Source organism: Toxotes jaculatrix, chromosome 15 (genome assembly GCF_017976425.1).
Source record: "Toxotes jaculatrix isolate fToxJac2 chromosome 15, fToxJac2.pri, whole genome shotgun sequence".
Classification (NCBI taxonomy): Eukaryota; Metazoa; Chordata; class Actinopteri; family Toxotidae; genus Toxotes; species Toxotes jaculatrix.
In genome coordinates this window covers 22,626,160-22,645,144 of record NC_054408.1, presented here as the reverse complement: position 1 = coordinate 22,645,144, position 18,985 = coordinate 22,626,160, and the positions used below count along the sequence as shown (strand labels likewise).

At 45.8% G+C, this 18,985-nt stretch overlaps 1 protein-coding gene across 1 annotated transcript; it reads right to left on the bottom strand.

Annotated features, from left to right (window-relative positions):
• Positions 1 to 2,693: 2,693 nt before the first annotated feature.
• LOC121193929 (collagen alpha-3(VI) chain-like) lies at positions 2,694 to 3,597 on the bottom strand. The gene is made up of 3 exons (XM_041056359.1): positions 3,545 to 3,597; positions 2,737 to 3,257; positions 2,694 to 2,702 (listed from the first exon to the last, which is right to left on the bottom strand). Exons 2-3 carry the CDS (start codon positions 3,184 to 3,186, stop codon positions 2,694 to 2,696), a joined length of 459 nt encoding a protein of 152 aa, XP_040912293.1. The 5' UTR covers positions 3,187 to 3,257; positions 3,545 to 3,597.
• Positions 3,598 to 18,985: the final 15,388 nt, after the last annotated feature.

Genomic DNA, 18,985 nt, shown 5'->3' with positions numbered 1-18,985 from the left:
CAAGAACACAAAATCCCTTCCGGTTGGCTTTTTCTCCACTAGGAAACATAAGATATAACACATTTTTAGGATTATTTGTCAAACATTTCCAGGGTCAACGTCAGAACTTCTAAACTAACCACAATGTCTTCGAATCACTCTATGAAGGGTGGTACAACTCTACTTTCAAAGTGGCCCTGGCTGACCTGAACTGAGTGAAATGCACCTGTCAGAGGTCGTGCAAGTTAACATACCAGGTACAGTTGGAGATTCTGGGGTGACGGCAATAGCCACAGCCTCCACGGAGGACTGAAGCTGCTGTTGGACACTGGGAAGGTCAATGAATTCAGACACAGAAACAGCGTAACTGGGCTCGTGGGATATCTTCTGCAGTTCTCTGCTGTCAGAGCCCCGGGTTCCAATTGCAAAGGTCAAGACGCCCAGCTGTTTGAGAGCAGAGGCTGGCGCATCAACGCTGTCAAAAGACTTTCCACCACTTAGCAATATCAGGACCTGTGGAACTCCTTCCAGGTGCCTGCTTCCGGCAGAGGCCGTGAAGACATTGTCCCTCAAGTACTGGAGAGCTGCTCCAGTATAAAGGGGTCTTCCGCCTTTGTGCCTCAAAGCTCTGACAGTGTCAAGGATCTCGCTTTTGGTTGTGTATGTGTTCAGATAGAACTGGACAGCTGGATCTCTGCTGTACTGAACCACTGACACACGGTCTTTGTTGTCATCCACACTGAGTGTCTCTACTACTCTTTGGACAAAGTCTCGCATATCTGGAAATCCAGTTCTAGTACCATCAGATCCATCCAACAAGAACACAAAATCCCTTCCGGTTGGCTTTTTCTCCACTAGGAAACATAAGATATAACACATTTTTAGGATTATTTGTCAAACATATCCAGGGTCAAAGTCAGATAATCAAAACTAACCACAATGTCTACAACTAAATCTATGAAAGGTGGTACAACTCTACTCCTCAGTGTAGGTGAAACAAGTCTGGTAGCCCTCGAGGCGAGGGGTCGTGAAAGTTAACATACCAGGTACAGTTGGAGATTCTGGGGTGACGGCAATAGCCACAGCCTCCACAGAGGACTGAAGCTGCTGTTGGACACTGGGAAGGTCAGTGAATTCAGACACAGAAACAGCGTAACTGGGCTCGTGGGATATCTTCTGCAGTTCTCTGCTGTCAGAGCCCCGGGTTCCAATTGCAAAGGTCAAGACGCCCAGCTGTTTGAGAGCAGAGGCTGGCGCATCAACGCTGTCAAAAGACTTTCCACCACTTAGCAATATCAGGACCTGTGGAACTCCTTCCAGGCGCCTGCTTCCGGCAGAGGCCGTGAAGACATTGTCCCTCAAGTGCTGGAGAGCTGCTCCAGTGTTGAGTGGTCTTCCGCCTTTGTGCCTCAAACCTCTGACAGTGTCAAGGATCTCGCTTTTGGTTGTGTATGTGTTCAGATAGAACTGGACAGCTGGATCTCTGCTGTACTGAACCACTGACACACGGTCTTTGTTGTCATCCACACTGAGTGTTTCTACTACTCTTTGGACAAAGTCTCGCATAGCTGGGAATCCAGTTCTAGTACCATCAGATCCATCCAACAAGAACACAAAATCCCTTCCGGTTGGCTTTTTCTCCACTAGGAAACATAAGATATAACACATTTTTAGGATTATTTGTCAAACATTTCCAGGGTCAACATCAGATAATCAAAACTAACCACAATGTCTACGACTAAATCTATGAAAGGTGGTACAACTCTACTTTCAAAGTGGTACTGGCTGACCTGAACCGAGTGAAATGCACCTGTCAGAGGTCGTGCAAGTTAACATACCAGGTACAGTTGGAGATTCTGGGGTGACGGCAGTAGCCACAGCCTCCACGGAGGACTGAAGCTGCTGTTGGACACTGGGAAGGTCAATGAATTCAGACACAGAAACAGCGTAACTGGGCTCGTGGGATATCTTCTGCAGTTCTCTGCTGTCAGAGCCCCGGGTTCCAATTGCAAAGGTCAAGACGCCCAGCTGTTTGAGAGCAGAGGCTGGCGCATCAACGCTGTCAAAAGACTTTCCACCACTTAGCAATATCAGGACCTGTGGAACTCCTTCCAGGCGCCTGCTTCCGGCAGAGGCCGTGAAGACATTGTCCCTCAAGTACTGGAGAGCTGCTCCAGTATAGAGGGGTCTTCCGCCTTTGTGCCTCAAACCTCTGACAGTGTCAAGGATCTCGCTTTTGGTTGTGTATGTGTTCAGATAGAACTGGACAGCTGGATCTCTGCTGTACTGAACCACTGACACACGGTCTTTGTTGTCATCCACACTGAGTGTTTCTACTACTCTTTGGACAAAGTCTCGCATAGCTGGGAATCCCACTCTAGTACCATCAGATCCATCCAACAAGAACACAAAATCCCTTCCAGTTGGCTGTTTCTCCACTAGGGAACATAAGATATGACACAGTTTTAGGATCATTTGTCAAACACTTCCCGTGTCAAAATCACACGATCAAAACTAACCACAATGTCTACGACTCACACTATGAAAGGTGGTAAAACTCTACTTTCAAAGTGGCACTGGCTGACCTGAACTTAATGTGATGCTCTTTGGTACGGTTCTATTTGCGACCTACCATGATCTTGGAATGTAAAAATCAATCACTTTCTTACCAGTCACTGTTGTTGTTGTTGTTGTTGTTGTTGTGGGCATGGGCCTCACTCGCACTGTGCTCATTACAGAAGAGAGCCTTTCTTGGACACCGGGGAGGTCAGTGAACTCAGACACTAACAGAGCAAAACTAGGGTCATACGATATCTTCTGCAGCTCTCGACTGTCAGAGCTCCTTGTTCCAATGCCAATCACAATAGTGCCCTGCTGTTTGAGAGCAGCAGCTGGGGTATCTACATTGTCAAAAGACCTTCCACCATTTAGCAGGATCAACATCTGTGGAACGCCCTGCAGGCGCCTACTCCCCGAGGAGTTTGTAAAGACGTTGTCCCTGACGTACTGGAGGGCTGCCCCGGTGTTGAGGGGTCTGCCTCCTCTGTGTCTCAGCCCTCTGACCGAATCCTTAACATCCTCTCTTGTGTTGTATGTGTTCAGATAGAAATGGACCTCTGCATCTCTGCTGTACTGGACCACAGAGACACGGTCTTTGTTTTCTCCCACATTGAGTTTCTCCACCACTCTCTCAACAAAATCACGCATGGCAGGGAAGCCATTCCTTGTGCCATCAGAACCATCCAGAAGGAATACGATATCCTTTTTGGCAGTGTCAACTGAGAAAAGATAGAAGACGACACATAAAAACCTTTGCAAAAAGCACACTTGTGAACTAATCCTTATCAAGTGGTAGACGATCCTTTCATTTTCTTTTTTTAAATTTCCTTTCCTGAAAGCACCTAACACTGCTTACTTCAATTTTAAATAGTGGGAGAGCACACCACCATCTCTCTTCAAGGGCACACATGCAGCTCAACAACTTTCAGACATAAATTCTTTCCCTCAGTGTAGGTGAAACAAGTCTGGTAGCCCTCGAGGCGAGGGGTCGTGAAAGTTAACATACCAGGTACAGTTGGAGATTCTGGGGTGACGGCAATAGCCACAGCCTCCACGGAGGACTGAAGCTGCTGTTGCACACTGGGAAGGTCAGTGAATTCAGACACAGAAACAGCGTAACTGGGCTCGTGGGATATCTTCTGCAGTTCTCTGCTGTCAGAGCCCCTGGTTCCAATTGCAAAGGTCAAGACGCCCAGCTGCTTGAGAGCAGAGGCTGGCGCATCAACGCTGTCAAAAGACTTTCCACCACTTAGCAATATCAGGACCTGTGGAACTCCTTCCAGGCGCCTGCTTCCGGCAGAGGCCGTGAAGACATTGTCCCTCAAGTGCTGGAGAGCTGCTCCAGTGTTGAGTGGTCTTCCGCCTTTGTGCCTCAAACCTCTGACAGTGTCAAGGATCTCGCTTTTGGTTGTGTATGTGTTCAGATAGAACTGAACAGCTGGATCTCTGCTGTACTGAACCACTGACACACGGTCTTTGTTGTCATCCACACTGAGTGTCTCTACTACTCTTTGGACAAAGTCTCGCATATCTGGAAATCCAGCTCTAGTACCATCAGATCCATCCAACAAGAACACAAAATCCCTTCCGGTTGGCTTTTTCTCCACTAGGAAACATAAGATATGACACAGTTTTAGGATCATTTGTCAAACACTTCCCGTGTCAAAGTCAGATGATCAAAACTAACCACAATGTCTACAACTAAATCTATGAAAGGTGGTACAACTCTACTTTCAAAGTGGCCCTGGCTGACCTGAACTGAGTGAAATGCACCTGTCAGGGGTCGTGCAAGTTAACATACCAGGTACAGTTGGAGATTCTGGGGTGACGGCAGTAGCCACAGCCTCCACGGAGGACTGAAGCTGCTGTTGGACACTGGGAAGGTCAGTGAATTCAGACACAGAAACAACGTAACTGGGCTCGTGGGATATCTTCTGCAGTTCTCTGTTGTCAGAGCCCCTGGTTCCAATTGCAAAGGTCAAGACGCCCAGCTGCTTGAGAGCAGAGGCTGGCGCATCAACGCTGTCAAAAGACTTTCCACCACTTAGCAATATCAGGACCTGTGGAACTCCTTCCAGGCGCCTGCTTCCGGCAGAGGCCGTGAAGACATTGTCCCTCAAGTACTGGAGAGCTGCTCCAGTATAGAGGGGTCTTCCGCCTTTGTGCCTCAAAGCTCTGACAGTGTCAAGGATCTCGCTTTTGGTTGTGTATGTGTTCAGATAGAACTGGACAGCTGGATCTCTGCTGTACTGAACCACTGACACACGGTCTTTGTTGTCATCCACACTGAGTGTCTCTACTACTCTTTGGACAAAGTCTCGCATATCTGGAAATCCAGTTCTAGTACCATCAGATCCATCCAACAAGAACACAAAATCCCTTCCGGTTGGCTTTTTCTCCACTAGGAAACATAAGATATAACACATTTTTAGGATTATTTGTCAAACATATCCAGGGTCAAAGTCAGATAATCAAAACTAACCACAATGTCTACAACTAAATCTATGAAAGGTGGTACAACTCTACTCCTCAGTGTAGGTGAAACAAGTCTGGTAGCCCTCGAGGCGAGGGGTCGTGAAAGTTAACATACCAGGTACAGTTGGAGATTCTGGGGTGACGGCAATAGCCACAGCCTCCACAGAGGACTGAAGCTGCTGTTGGACACTGGGAAGGTCAGTGAATTCAGACACAGAAACAGCGTAACTGGGCTCGTGGGATATCTTCTGCAGTTCTCTGCTGTCAGAGCCCCGGGTTCCAATTGCAAAGGTCAAGACGCCCAGCTGTTTGAGAGCAGAGGCTGGCGCATCAACGCTGTCAAAAGACTTTCCACCACTTAGCAATATCAGGACCTGTGGAACTCCTTCCAGGCGCCTGCTTCCGGCAGAGGCCGTGAAGACATTGTCCCTCAAGTGCTGGAGAGCTGCTCCAGTGTTGAGTGGTCTTCCGCCTTTGTGCCTCAAACCTCTGACAGTGTCAAGGATCTCGCTTTTGGTTGTGTATGTGTTCAGATAGAACTGGACAGCTGGATCTCTGCTGTACTGAACCACTGACACACGGTCTTTGTTGTCATCCACACTGAGTGTTTCTACTACTCTTTGGACAAAGTCTCGCATAGCTGGGAATCCCACTCTAGTACCATCAGATCCATCCAACAAGAACACAAAATCCCTTCCAGTTGGCTGTTTCTCCACTAGAGAACATAAGATATGACACAGTTTTAGGATCATTTGTCAAACACTTCCCGTGTCAAAATCAGACGATCAAAACTAACCACAATGTCTACGACTCACACTATGAAAGGTGGTAAAACTCTACTTTCAAAGTGGTACTGGCTGACCTGAACTGAGTGAAATGCACCTGTCAGAGGTCGTGCAAGTTAACATACCAGGTACAGTTGGAGATTCTGGGGTGACGGCAGTAGCCACAGCGTCCACGGAGGACTGAAGCTGCTGTTGGACACTGGGAAGGTCAGTGAATTCAGACACAGAAACAACGTAACTGGGCTCGTGGGATATCTTCTGCAGTTCTCTGCTGTCAGAGCCCCTGGTTCCAATTGCAAAGGTCAAGACGCCCAGCTGCTTGAGAGCAGAGGCTGGCGCATCAACGCTGTCAAAAGACTTTCCACCACTTAGCAATATCAGGACCTGTGGAACTCCTTCCAGGCGCCTGCTTCCGGCAGAGGCCGTGAAGACATTGTCCCTCAAGTACTGGAGAGCTGCTCCAGTATAGAGGGGTCTTCCGCCTTTGTGCCTCAAAGCTCTGACAGTGTCAAGGATCTCGCTTTTGGTTGTGTATGTGTTCAGATAGAACTGGACAGCTGGATCTCTGCTGTACTGAACCACTGACACACGGTCTTTGTTGTCATCCACACTGAGTGTCTCTACTACTCTTTGGACAAAGTCTCGCATATCTGGAAATCCAGTTCTAGTACCATCAGATCCATCCAACAAGAACACAAAATCCCTTCCGGTTGGCTTTTTCTCCACTAGGAAACATAAGATATAACACATTTTTAGGATTATTTGTCAAACATATCCAGGGTCAAAGTCAGATAATCAAAACTAACCACAATGTCTACAACTAAATCTATGAAAGGTGGTACAACTCTACTCCTCAGTGTAGGTGAAACAAGTCTGGTAGCCCTCGAGGCGAGGGGTCGTGAAAGTTAACATACCAGGTACAGTTGGAGATTCTGGGGTGACGGCAATAGCCACAGCCTCCACAGAGGACTGAAGCTGCTGTTGGACACTGGGAAGGTCAGTGAATTCAGACACAGAAACAGCGTAACTGGGCTCGTGGGATATCTTCTGCAGTTCTCTGCTGTCAGAGCCCCGGGTTCCAATTGCAAAGGTCAAGACGCCCAGCTGTTTGAGAGCAGAGGCTGGCGCATCAACGCTGTCAAAAGACTTTCCACCACTTAGCAATATCAGGACCTGTGGAACTCCTTCCAGGCGCCTGCTTCCGGCAGAGGCCGTGAAGACATTGTCCCTCAAGTGCTGGAGAGCTGCTCCAGTATAGAGGGGTCTTCCGCCTTTGTGCCTCAAACCTCTGACAGTGTCAAGGATCTCGCTTTTGGTTGTGTATGTGTTCAGATAGAACTGGACAGCTGGATCTCTGCTGTACTGAACCACTGACACACGGTCTTTGTTGTCATCCACACTGAGTGTTTCTACTACTCTTTGGACAAAGTCTCGCATAGCTGGGAATCCCACTCTAGTACCATCAGATCCATCCAACAAGAACACAAAATCCCTTCCAGTTGGCTGTTTCTCCACTAGGGAACATAAGATATGACACAGTTTTAGGATCATTTGTCAAACACTTCCCGTGTCAAAATCACACGATCAAAACTAACCACAATGTCTACGACTCACACTATGAAAGGTGGTAAAACTCTACTTTCAAAGTGGCACTGGCTGACCTGAACTTAATGTGATGCTCTTTGGTACGGTTCTATTTGCGACCTACCATGATCTTGGAATGTAAAAATCAATCACTTTCTTACCAGTCACTGTTGTTGTTGTTGTTGTTGTTGTTGTTGTTGTGGGCGTGGGCCTCACTCGCACTGTGCTCATTACAGAAGAGAGCCTTTCTTGGACACCGGGGAGGTCAGTGAACTCAGACACTAACAGAGCAAAACTAGGGTCATACGATATCTTCTGCAGCTCTCGACTGTCAGAGCTCCTTGTTCCAATGCCAATCACAATAGTGCCCTGCTGTTTGAGAGCAGCAGCTGGGGTATCTACATTGTCAAAAGACCTTCCACCATTTAGCAGGATCAACATCTGTGGAACGCCCTGCAGGCGCCTACTCCCCGAGGAGTTTGTAAAGACGTTGTCCCTGACGTACTGGAGGGCTGCCCCGGTGTTGAGGGGTCTGCCTCCTCTGTGTCTCAGCCCTCTGACCGAATCCTTAACATCCTCTCTTGTGTTGTATGTGTTCAGATAGAAATGGACCTCTGCATCTCTGCTGTACTGGACCACAGAGACACGGTCTTTGTTTTCTCCCACATTGAGTTTCTCCACCACTCTCTCAACAAAATCACGCATGGCAGGGAAGCCATTCCTTGTGCCATCAGAACCATCCAGAAGGAATACGATATCCTTTTTGGCAGTGTCAACTGAGAAAAGATAGAAGACGACACATAAAAACCTTTGCAAAAAGCACACTTGTGAACTAATCCTTATCAAGTGATAGACGATCCTTTCATTTTCTTTTTTTAAATTTCCTTTCCTGAAAGCACCTAACACTGCTTACTTCAATTTTAAATAGTGGGAGAGCACACCACCATCTCTCTTCAAGGGCACACATGCAGCTCAACAACTTTCAGACATAAATTCTTTCCCTCAGTGTAGGTGAAACAAGTCTGGTAGCCCTCGAGGCGAGGGGTCGTGAAAGTTAACATACCAGGTACAGTTGGAGATTCTGGGGTGACGGCAATAGCCACAGCCTCCACGGAGGACTGAAGCTGCTGTTGCACACTGGGAAGGTCAGTGAATTCAGACACAGAAACAGCGTAACTGGGCTCGTGGGATATCTTCTGCAGTTCTCTGCTGTCAGAGCCCCTGGTTCCAATTGCAAAGGTCAAGACGCCCAGCTGCTTGAGAGCAGAGGCTGGCGCATCAACGCTGTCAAAAGACTTTCCACCACTTAGCAATATCAGGACCTGTGGAACTCCTTCCAGGCGCCTGCTTCCGGCAGAGGCCGTGAAGACATTGTCCCTCAAGTGCTGGAGAGCTGCTCCAGTGTTGAGTGGTCTTCCGCCTTTGTGCCTCAAACCTCTGACAGTGTCAAGGATCTCGCTTTTGGTTGTGTATGTGTTCAGATAGAACTGAACAGCTGGATCTCTGCTGTACTGAACCACTGACACACGGTCTTTGTTGTCATCCACACTGAGTGTCTCTACTACTCTTTGGACAAAGTCTCGCATATCTGGAAATCCAGCTCTAGTACCATCAGATCCATCCAACAAGAACACAAAATCCCTTCCGGTTGGCTTTTTCTCCACTAGGAAACATAAGATATGACACAGTTTTAGGATCATTTGTCAAACACTTCCCGTGTCAAAGTCAGATGATCAAAACTAACCACAATGTCTACAACTAAATCTATGAAAGGTGGTACAACTCTACTTTCAAAGTGGCCCTGGCTGACCTGAACTGAGTGAAATGCACCTGTCAGAGGTCGTGAAAGTTAACATACCAGGTACAGTTGGAGATTCTGGGGTGACGGCAATAGCCACAGCCTCCACGGAGGACTGAAGCTGCTGTTGGACACTGGGAAGGTCAGTGAATTCAGACACAGAAACAGCGTAACTGGGCTCGTGGGATATCTTCTGCAGTTCTCTGCTGTCAGAGCCCCTGGTTCCAATTGCAAAGGTCAAGACGCCCAGCTGCTTGAGAGCAGAGGCTGGCGCATCAACGCTGTCAAAAGACTTTCCACCACTTAGCAATATCAGGACCTGTGGAACTCCTTCCAGGCGCCTGCTTCCGGCAGAGGCCGTGAAGACATTGTCCCTCAAGTGCTGGAGAGCTGCTCCAGTGTTGAGTGGTCTTCCGCCTTTGTGCCTCAAACCTCTGACAGTGTCAAGGATCTCGCTTTCAGTTGTGTATGTGTTCAGATAGAACTGGACAGCTGGATCTCTGCTGTACTGAACCACTGACACACGGTCTTTGTTGTCATCCACACTGAGTGTCTCTACTACTCTTTGGACAAAGTCTCGCATATCTGGAAATCCAGCTCTAGTACCATCAGATCCATCCAACAAGAACACAAAATCTCTTCCGGTTGGCTTTTTCTCCACTAGGAAACATAAGATATGACACAGTTTTAGGATCATTTGTAAAACACTTCCCGTGTCAAAGTCAGATGATCAAAACTAACCACAATGTCTACGACTAAATCTATGAAAGGTGGTACAACTCTACTTTCAAAGTGGCACTGGCTGACCTGAACTGAATGAAATGCACCTGTCAGAGGTCGTGCAAGTTAACATACCAGGTACAGTTGGAGATTCTGGGGTGACGGCAATAGCCACAGCCTCCACAGAGGACTGAAGCTGCTGTTGGACACTGGGAAGGTCAGTGAATTCAGACACAGAAACAACATAACTGGGCTCGTGGGATATCTTCTGCAGTTCTCTGCTGTCAGAGCCCCTGGTTCCAATTGCAAAGGTCAAGACGCCCAGCTGCTTGAGAGCAGAGGCTGGCGCATCAACGCTGTCAAAAGACTTTCCACCACTTAGCAATATCAGGACCTGTGGAACTCCTTCCAGGCGCCTGCTTCCGGCAGAGGCCGTGAAGACATTGTCCCTCAAGTGCTGGAGAGCTGCTCCAGTGTTGAGTGGTCTTCCGCCTTTGTGCCTCAAACCTCTGACAGTGTCAAGGATCTCGCTTTTGGTTGTGTATGTGTTCAGATAGAACTGGACAGCTGGATCTCTGCTGTACTGAAGCACTGACACACGGTCTTTGTTGTCATCCACACTGAGTGTCTCTACTACTCTTTGGACAAAGTCTCGCATATCTGGAAATCCAGTTCTAGTACCATCAGATCCATCCAACAAGAACACAAAATCCCTTCCGGTTGGCTTTTTCTCCACTAGGAAACATAAGATATGACACAGTTTTAGGATCATTTGTAAAAAACTTCCCGTGTCAAAGTCAGATAATCAAAACTAACCACAATGTCTACGACTAAATCTATGAAAGGTGGTACAACTCTACTTTCAAAGTGGCACTGGCTGACCTGAACTGAGTGAAATGCACCTGTCAGAGGTCGTGCAAGTTAACATACCAGGTACAGTTGGAGATTCTGGGGTGACGGCAGTAGCCACAGCCTCCACGGAGGACTGAAGCTGCTGTTGGACACTGGGAAGGTCAATGAATTCAGACACAGAAACAGCGTAACTGGGCTCGTGGGATATCTTCTGCAGTTCTCTGCTGTCAGAGCCCCGGGTTCCAATTGCAAAGGTCAAGACGCCCAGCTGTTTGAGAGCAGAGGCTGGCGCATCAACGCTGTCAAAAGACTTTCCACCACTTAGCAATATCAGGACCTGTGGAACTCCTTCCAGGCGCCTGCTTCCGGCAGAGGCCGTGAAGACATTGTCCCTCAAGTACTGGAGAGCTGCTCCAGTATAAAGGGGTCTTCCGCCTTTGTGCCTCAAAGCTCTGACAGTGTCAAGGATCTCGCTTTTGGTTGTGTATGTGTTCAGATAGAACTGGACAGCTGGATCTCTGCTGTACTGAACCACTGACACACGGTCTTTGTTGTCATCCACACTGAGTGTCTCTACTACTCTTTGGACAAAGTCTCGCATATCTGGAAATCCAGTTCTAGTACCATCAGATCCATCCAACAAGAACACAAAATCCCTTCCGGTTGGCTTTTTCTCCACTAGGAAACATAAGATATAACACATTTTTAGGATTATTTGTCAAACATTTCCAGGGTCAACGTCAGAACTTCTAAACTAACCACAATGTCTTCGAATCACTCTATGAAGGGTGGTACAACTCTACTTTCAAAGTGGCCCTGGCTGACCTGAACTGAGTGAAATGCACCTGTCAGGGGTCGTGCAAGTTAACATACCAGGTACAGTTGGAGATTCTGGGGTGACGGCAGTAGCCACAGCCTCCACGGAGGACTGAAGCTGCTGTTGGACACTGGGAAGGTCAGTGAATTCAGACACAGAAACAGCATAACTGGGCTCGTGGGATATCTTCTGCAGTTCTCTGCTGTCAGAGCCCCTGGTTCCAATTGCAAAGGTCAAGACGCCCAGCTGCTTGAGAGCAGAGGCTGGCGCATCAACGCTGTCAAAAGACTTTCCACCACTTAGCAATATCAGGACCTGTGGAACTCCTTCCAGGCGCCTGCTTCCGGCAGAGGCCGTGAAGACATTGTCCCTCAAGTGCTGGAGAGCTGCTCCAGTGTTGAGTGGTCTTCCGCCTTTGTGCCTCAAACCTCTGACAGTGTCAAGGATCTCGCTTTTGGTTGTGTATGTGTTCAGATAGAACTGGACAGCTGGATCTCTGCTGTACTGAACCACTGACACACGGTCTTTGTTGTCATCCACACTGAGTGTCTCTACTACTCTTTGGACAAAGTCTCGCATATCTGGAAATCCAGTTCTAGTACCATCAGATCCATCCAACAAGAACACAAAATCCCTTCCGGTTGGCTGTTTCTCCACTAGGGAACATAAGATATGACACAGTTTTAGGATCATTTGTCAAACACTTCCCGTGTCAAAATCACACGATCAAAACTAACCACAATGTCTACGACTCACACTATGAAAGGTGGTAAAACTCTACTTTCAAAGTGGCACTGGCTGACCTGAACTTAATGTGATGCTCTTTGGTACGGTTCTATTTGCGACCTACCATGATCTTGGAATGTAAAAATCAATCACTTTCTTACCAGTCACTGTTGTTGTTGTTGTTGTTGTTGTGGGCGTGGGCCTCACTCGCACTGTGCTCATTACAGAAGAGAGCCTTTCTTGGACACCGGGGAGGTCAGTGAACTCAGACACTAACAGAGCAAAACTAGGGTCATACGATATCTTCTGCAGCTCTCGACTGTCAGAGCTCCTTGTTCCAATGCCAATCACAACAGTGCCCTGCTGTTTGAGAGCAGCAGCTGGGATATCTACATTGTCAAAAGACCTTCCACCATTTAGCAGGATCAACATCTGTGGAACGCCCTGCAGGCGCCTACTCCCCGAGGAGTTTGTAAAGACGTTGTCCCTGACGTACTGGAGGGCTGCCCCGGTGTTGAGGGGTCTGCCTCCTCTGTGTCTCAGCCCTCTGACCGAATCCTTAACATCCTCTCTTGTGTTGTATGTGTTCAGATAGAAATGGACCTCTGCATCTCTGCTGTACTGGACCACAGAGACACGGTCTTTGTTTTCTCCCACATTGAGTTTCTCCACCACTCTCTCAACAAAATCACGCATGGCAGGGAAGCCATTCCTTGTGCCATCAGAACCATCCAGAAGGAATACGATATCCTTTTTGGCAGTGTCAACTGAGAAAAGATAGAAGACGACACATAAAAACCTTTGCAAAAAGCAAACTAATCCTTATCAAGTGGTAGACGATCCTTTCATTTTCTTTTTTTAAATTTCCTTTCCTGAAAGCACCTAACACTGCTTACTTCAATTTTAAATAGTGGGAGAGCACACCACCATCTCTCTTCAAGGGCACACATGCAGCTCAACAACTTTCAGACATAAATTCTTTCCCTCAGTGTAGGTGAAACAAGTCTGGTAGCCCTCGAGGCGAGGGGTCGTGAAAGTTAACATACCAGGTACAGTTGGAGATTCTGGGGTGACGGCAATAGCCACAGCCTCCATGGAGGACTGAAGCTGCTGTTGGACACTGGGAAGGTCAGTGAATTCAGACACAGAAACAGCGTAACTGGGCTCGTGGGATATCTTCTGCAGTTCTCTGCTGTCAGAGCCCCTGGCTCCAATTGCAAAGGTCAAGACGCCCAGCTGCTTGAGAGCAGAGGCTGGCGCATCAACGCTGTCAAAAGACTTTCCACCACTTAGCAATATCAGGACCTGTGGAACTCCTTCCAGGCGCCTGCTTCCGGCAGAGGCTGTGAAGACATTGTCCCTCAAGTGCTGGAGAGCTGCTCCAGTGTTGAGTGGTCTTCCGCCTTTGTGCCTCAAACCTCTGACAGTGTCAAGGATCTCGCTTTTGGTTGTGTATGTGTTCAGATAGAACTGGACAGCTGGATCTCTGCTGTACTGAACCACTGACACACGGTCTTTGTTGTCATCCACACTGAGTGTCTCTACTACTCTTTGGACAAAGTCTCGCATATCTGGAAATCCAGTTCTAGTACCATCAGATCCATCCAACAAGAACACAAAATCCCTTCCGGTTGGCTTTTTCTCCACTAGGAAACATAAGATATAACACATTTTTAGGATTATTTGTCAAACATTTCCAGGGTCAACGTCAGAACTTCTAAACTAACCACAATGTCTTCGAATCACTCTATGAAGGGTGGTACAACTCTACTTTCAAAGTGGCCCTGGCTGACCTGAACTGAGTGAAATGCACCTGTCAGGGGTCGTGCAAGTTAACATACCAGGTACAGTTGGAGATTCTGGGGTGACGGCAGTAGCCACAGCCTCCACGGAGGACTGAAGCTGCTGTTGAACACTGGGAAGGTCAGTGAATTCAGACACAGAAACAGCATAACTGGGCTCGTGGGATATCTTCTGCAGTTCTCTGCTGTCAGAGCCCCTGGTTCCAATTGCAAAGGTCAAGACGCCCAGCTGCTTGAGAGCAGAGGCTGGCGCATCAACGCTGTCAAAAGACTTTCCACCACTTAGCAATATCAGGACCTGTGGAACTCCTTCCAGGCGCCTGCTTCCGGCAGAGGCCGTGAAGACATTGTCCCTCAAGTGCTGGAGAGCTGCTCCAGTGTTGAGTGGTCTTCCGCCTTTGTGCCTCAAACCTCTGACAGTGTCAAGGATCTCGCTTTTGGTTGTGTATGTGTTCAGATAGAACTGGACAGCTGGATCTCTGCTGTACTGAACCACTGACACACGGTCTTTGTTGTCATCCACACTGAGTGTCTCTACTACTCTTTGGACAAAGTCTCGCATATCTGGAAATCCAGTTCTAGTACCATCAGATCCATCCAACAAGAACACAAAATCCCTTCCGGTTGGCTTTTTCTCCACTGGGAAACATAAGATATGACAGTTTTAGGATCATTTGTCAAACATTTCCAGTGTCAACGTCAGAACTACTAACCACAATGTCTACGACTCACTATGTGAAAGATCGTACAAGTTTACTGTGGTTTAAAGTGGCACTGGCTGACCTGAGCTTTGTGATATGCACTTTATTACAGTTTTTTTTTGTGTCTAACCATGATCTTGGATTGAAAAATCGTTCACTTTCTTACCAGTTTCCGTAAATGGCATTTTTAATTCTTCCATACTTTGAATTTCATCTGCGTTTGTATGCACAAGTTTTTATTTATTTATTTTAAATTTTAACTTCTTGTTTTTGTAATATTCATTTTGCCTGCAACAACCAGTGAGCTTGGATGAGTGGACCAAACATAGGACTTTCACCCATGTGACTAGAGTACAAATCCTATTATATTTATTGACTTAACTTTTTTCATTTTTGACAGCTTTGACTCTGACAACATTAAAATGGTTGACTCGCCTGCTGTTGTTCAACTGTGGTGTAATGGCACGTGAATTACTCCCTCTTCACATTTGTCAGACAAGGAAATGTTTGCTCTTCCTCTGACACAGATATTTCTCAGTCAAGGCACTACCAATACCAATACCAATACCAATGTCTTGTAAAACAGAGCATGCACTCTTTGTTTCTCCACTGTTTTTGTGTACATCTGCTCTTCCCTTTCTCTCCACCTTCTTTTTTCATCAATTATAGTTGGTCTCTCTAACAGTATTGGTGATTCTGTTACTGCCCAGCTCTGCTCTGCATATCAGTGTAACAAACATAAATAATATCCAATAATGAACATTAGTGTGTACTCAAGATAAAGCTGAAAATAAAAAATGGTTTCATGAACGTGTATTAGGAAAACCTGTGTACTTGATCATAAAATGGATCATGCAGTATACAATATATGCAATTGTTCTTACCAATCACTTCTGATTTTGAAATTTCATTTTTGAAATTCTCTTCTGTAATAGCAGCAAAAACTTGCTCTTGGAAATTTGGAAGCTCAACCATTTTGGAGACTGAAAAAGTGTAATGTCGGCCATGTGATATCGTCTCCATTTCCTTGTGGTCAGAGTCTTTTGTTCCAATACTTAATATTGTGACATTGCTTTGTTTTAGTGAAGCAGCAGGCAAATTCACGCTGTCACTCGATGATCCACTACTTAAAACAACAAGAATTTGTTGAACATTCTCTGTGTATCTACTCCCTGAGGCAGCTGTGAATACATTGTCTTTAACATATTTTAGAGCTGCACCCATTTTGAGAGGTCTTCCGCCTTTATGTGAGAGCCTTCTGACAGCAGCTAGGACATCTTCCTTCCTCATGAATGAATTCAAATAGAAATTGGCTAGTGCCAAATTGCTGAACTGGATCACAGCAACTCTGTCTTTTTTGGGTCCAATATCAAATCTTTCTATTACTTTGTACAGAAAATCTTGAATGGCTGAGAACTCATTTCTGGTATTATCGGATCCATCCAAAAGAAAAACTATGTCTCTTCCTTTTTCATCACTTCTCTCTGTTAATGTTAATAGATGTGATAGATGCACAGATTTATGTTAGTTACAATCCTCATAAATATGTTCAGAATCAGCAGCTAAAGTTGATAAATTCTTACCTCCTTTAGTTTCCTCCTTAACTCCCTCTTGAGTAAGACGATTCATCAAACTTTGTTGAATACGAGGGAGATTTACAAAGTCAGGGACTGAGTAGACATTATTTGGGTCAGAGGAAATGATTTGCAGCTCAGCTGAATTTGACATTCTAGATCCAACTGCAAATGTGACAACCCCTGCAGCCTTTAGCATACTTGCTGGGCCGCGTGGAGAATCTCTTGATCTTCCACCAGCCAATAAGACAAGTATCTGTTTGGCACCTTCATGATGTCGACCTCCAGCATTTGAAACAAATACATTATTCCTCACAAACTGCAGTGCTGCTCCAATATACTGTGGCCTCCCGCCTTTCGGTTTTAGGCTTGCAAGATGCTTAAGAACATCATCTCTTGTGTTGTAAGTATTCAGACTGAAACTCAGTTCAGCATTGTTGCTATACTGCACAACAGCAACTTTGTCTTTTCCTTGTTCCAGGTCAAAGCTGTTGACCATTTTGGCAACAAATTCACATAAAGCAGAGAATTTACTCCTGACATCATCAGATCCATCAATGAGAAAGACAATATCTCTTTTCATGCTGGAGCTTGAACCTAGAAAAGTCCACCATCATACAAATTGTGTTAATGAATTATTCATTAGAAATAAAATAAAAATCAAGCTAATTAATACTCATTCTCACTCACCTACACCAGGGCTGACAGTGCCTTTTTGAGATGCAATGGCTGAGAGCAACTGCTCTTTCACAAGAGGAAAGTCAGACTTCTTCTTGATAAAATACTCTGTTCTTGGACTGTGTGCTAATTGTTCCATCTCCTCTCTATCTGCATTATTAACCCCAACACTAAAAAGGGTTATTCCAGCCTTTCTCAGTCTGTCCACTGGGCCAAAGACATCATCTTCTGACTTTCTCCCAGATAGGAGAATCAGTATCTGTGGGATTCCCTGCTGGGCTCTGCTTCCAGATGAAGCAGTAAACACATTGTTTTTCACAAAATCAAGGGCAACACCAGTGTTCACGGTGGACCCTCCTTTCAGTTTTACATTGTTCAAATGACTCATGACATTCCCTTTCAGTGAGTATGTGTTCAGGAGAAAATCAGTCGTTGGTTCTGTGCTGTACTGAATCAAAGCAACTTGTACTTTGCCTGGACCAATTTCTATTTGCTTGACAAAATCTCTGACAAAATCCAAAATTTGTCTTTCACTTGCTTGCATTTCATCAGATCCATCAAGGAGAAAAACAATATCAGCACTCTGTAGTTCTAATTCTGAATTGGTGGGAGTGTCTGAAATGAATACAAACACACATTTTACAAAATCAACATCTTTGCTGTAAACAGAAACGGATATAATATACCCATGGTATATAATCACAACTTTTATTTCCACATAGCATCTCTAAAATGTTAAAATGCAAATTATTGTTTTACTTCTTACCAATAACAGTTGGAAATTCTGTTGTTTCTTGAGTGCCCCTCAATGTCGCTTCCATTGATGGATGTATGCTTTGCAGATTGTTAAAGTTTGTGACATGAAAATAATGTGCTGGCGTGAAAGAGATGGTTTGCATTTCCAAGGTATCAGCATTATTTGTCCCAATGCTAAAAGTCTTTATTCCGTTTTCTTTGAGAGACTGTGCTGGTCCTCTGACATCATCCCCGGATCGCCCTCCACTAAATACATACAGATACTGAGGGACTGATTGTGCACGTCTGCCTCCAACTGAAGCAGCAAAGACATTGTCTCTGACAAACGCCAGGGCTTTGCCAGTGTTGAGGGGTCGTCCCAACTTATGCCTCATTGTTCTAATAGAACTGAGAACATCATTCTTGGATGAGTATGAATTTAAGTAGAAATTGACTGTGGCATCACGGCTGTACTGAACTACAGCCACTTGGTCTCTGTTCTCCCCTAGATTTAAACTTTCAACAAATTTTTCTATAAAACTTCGAATCTCTTCAAAGCCATTTTGTGAGTCGTATGATCCGTCAATAAGAAACACTACATCATTTTTCTTAGAATCTGCAACAAAGGTAAAATGTGGAAACAAGGGCAATGCATTATTTTCTGCAGATAACAGGTGAGCAGCTACCATGACAGTCAACTATTATTCCCCATTCTCTTCCTTTCTTTACTAACATTTTTTGTGAAGAGGTAAAAAACATTGCATCTTACCAGCATCCTTTGTGGGAGTAGTTTGTGCTATATGGTGGGAAGCGTCTTTTAACAATGATAGTACATCCTGTGTAACAGTAGGAAGTTCTTCATAATCAGTAATAGAAAGGGCATAACTGGGTTCATTAGAAATTGTCTGTAGCTCTAGAGTGTCAGCATCAGTTGTTCCAATGGCAATTGGGATGACACCACTCTCTTTCAGCATTCTGGCTGGAGTTCTTATGTCATCGCCAGATCTTCCACCACTCAGTAATATGAGTATCTGTGGGACTCCCTCCAGGAGTCTGCTTCCTAATTCGGAAGTGAATACATGGTTTCTCACATACTGGAGAGCTGCTCCAGCATTGTGAGGATAACCTCCTTTGTGACTTAAACTTCTTACTGCATCAAGGACATCATCCTCTCTTGAGTATTGTCTCAAGTTAAAGTTA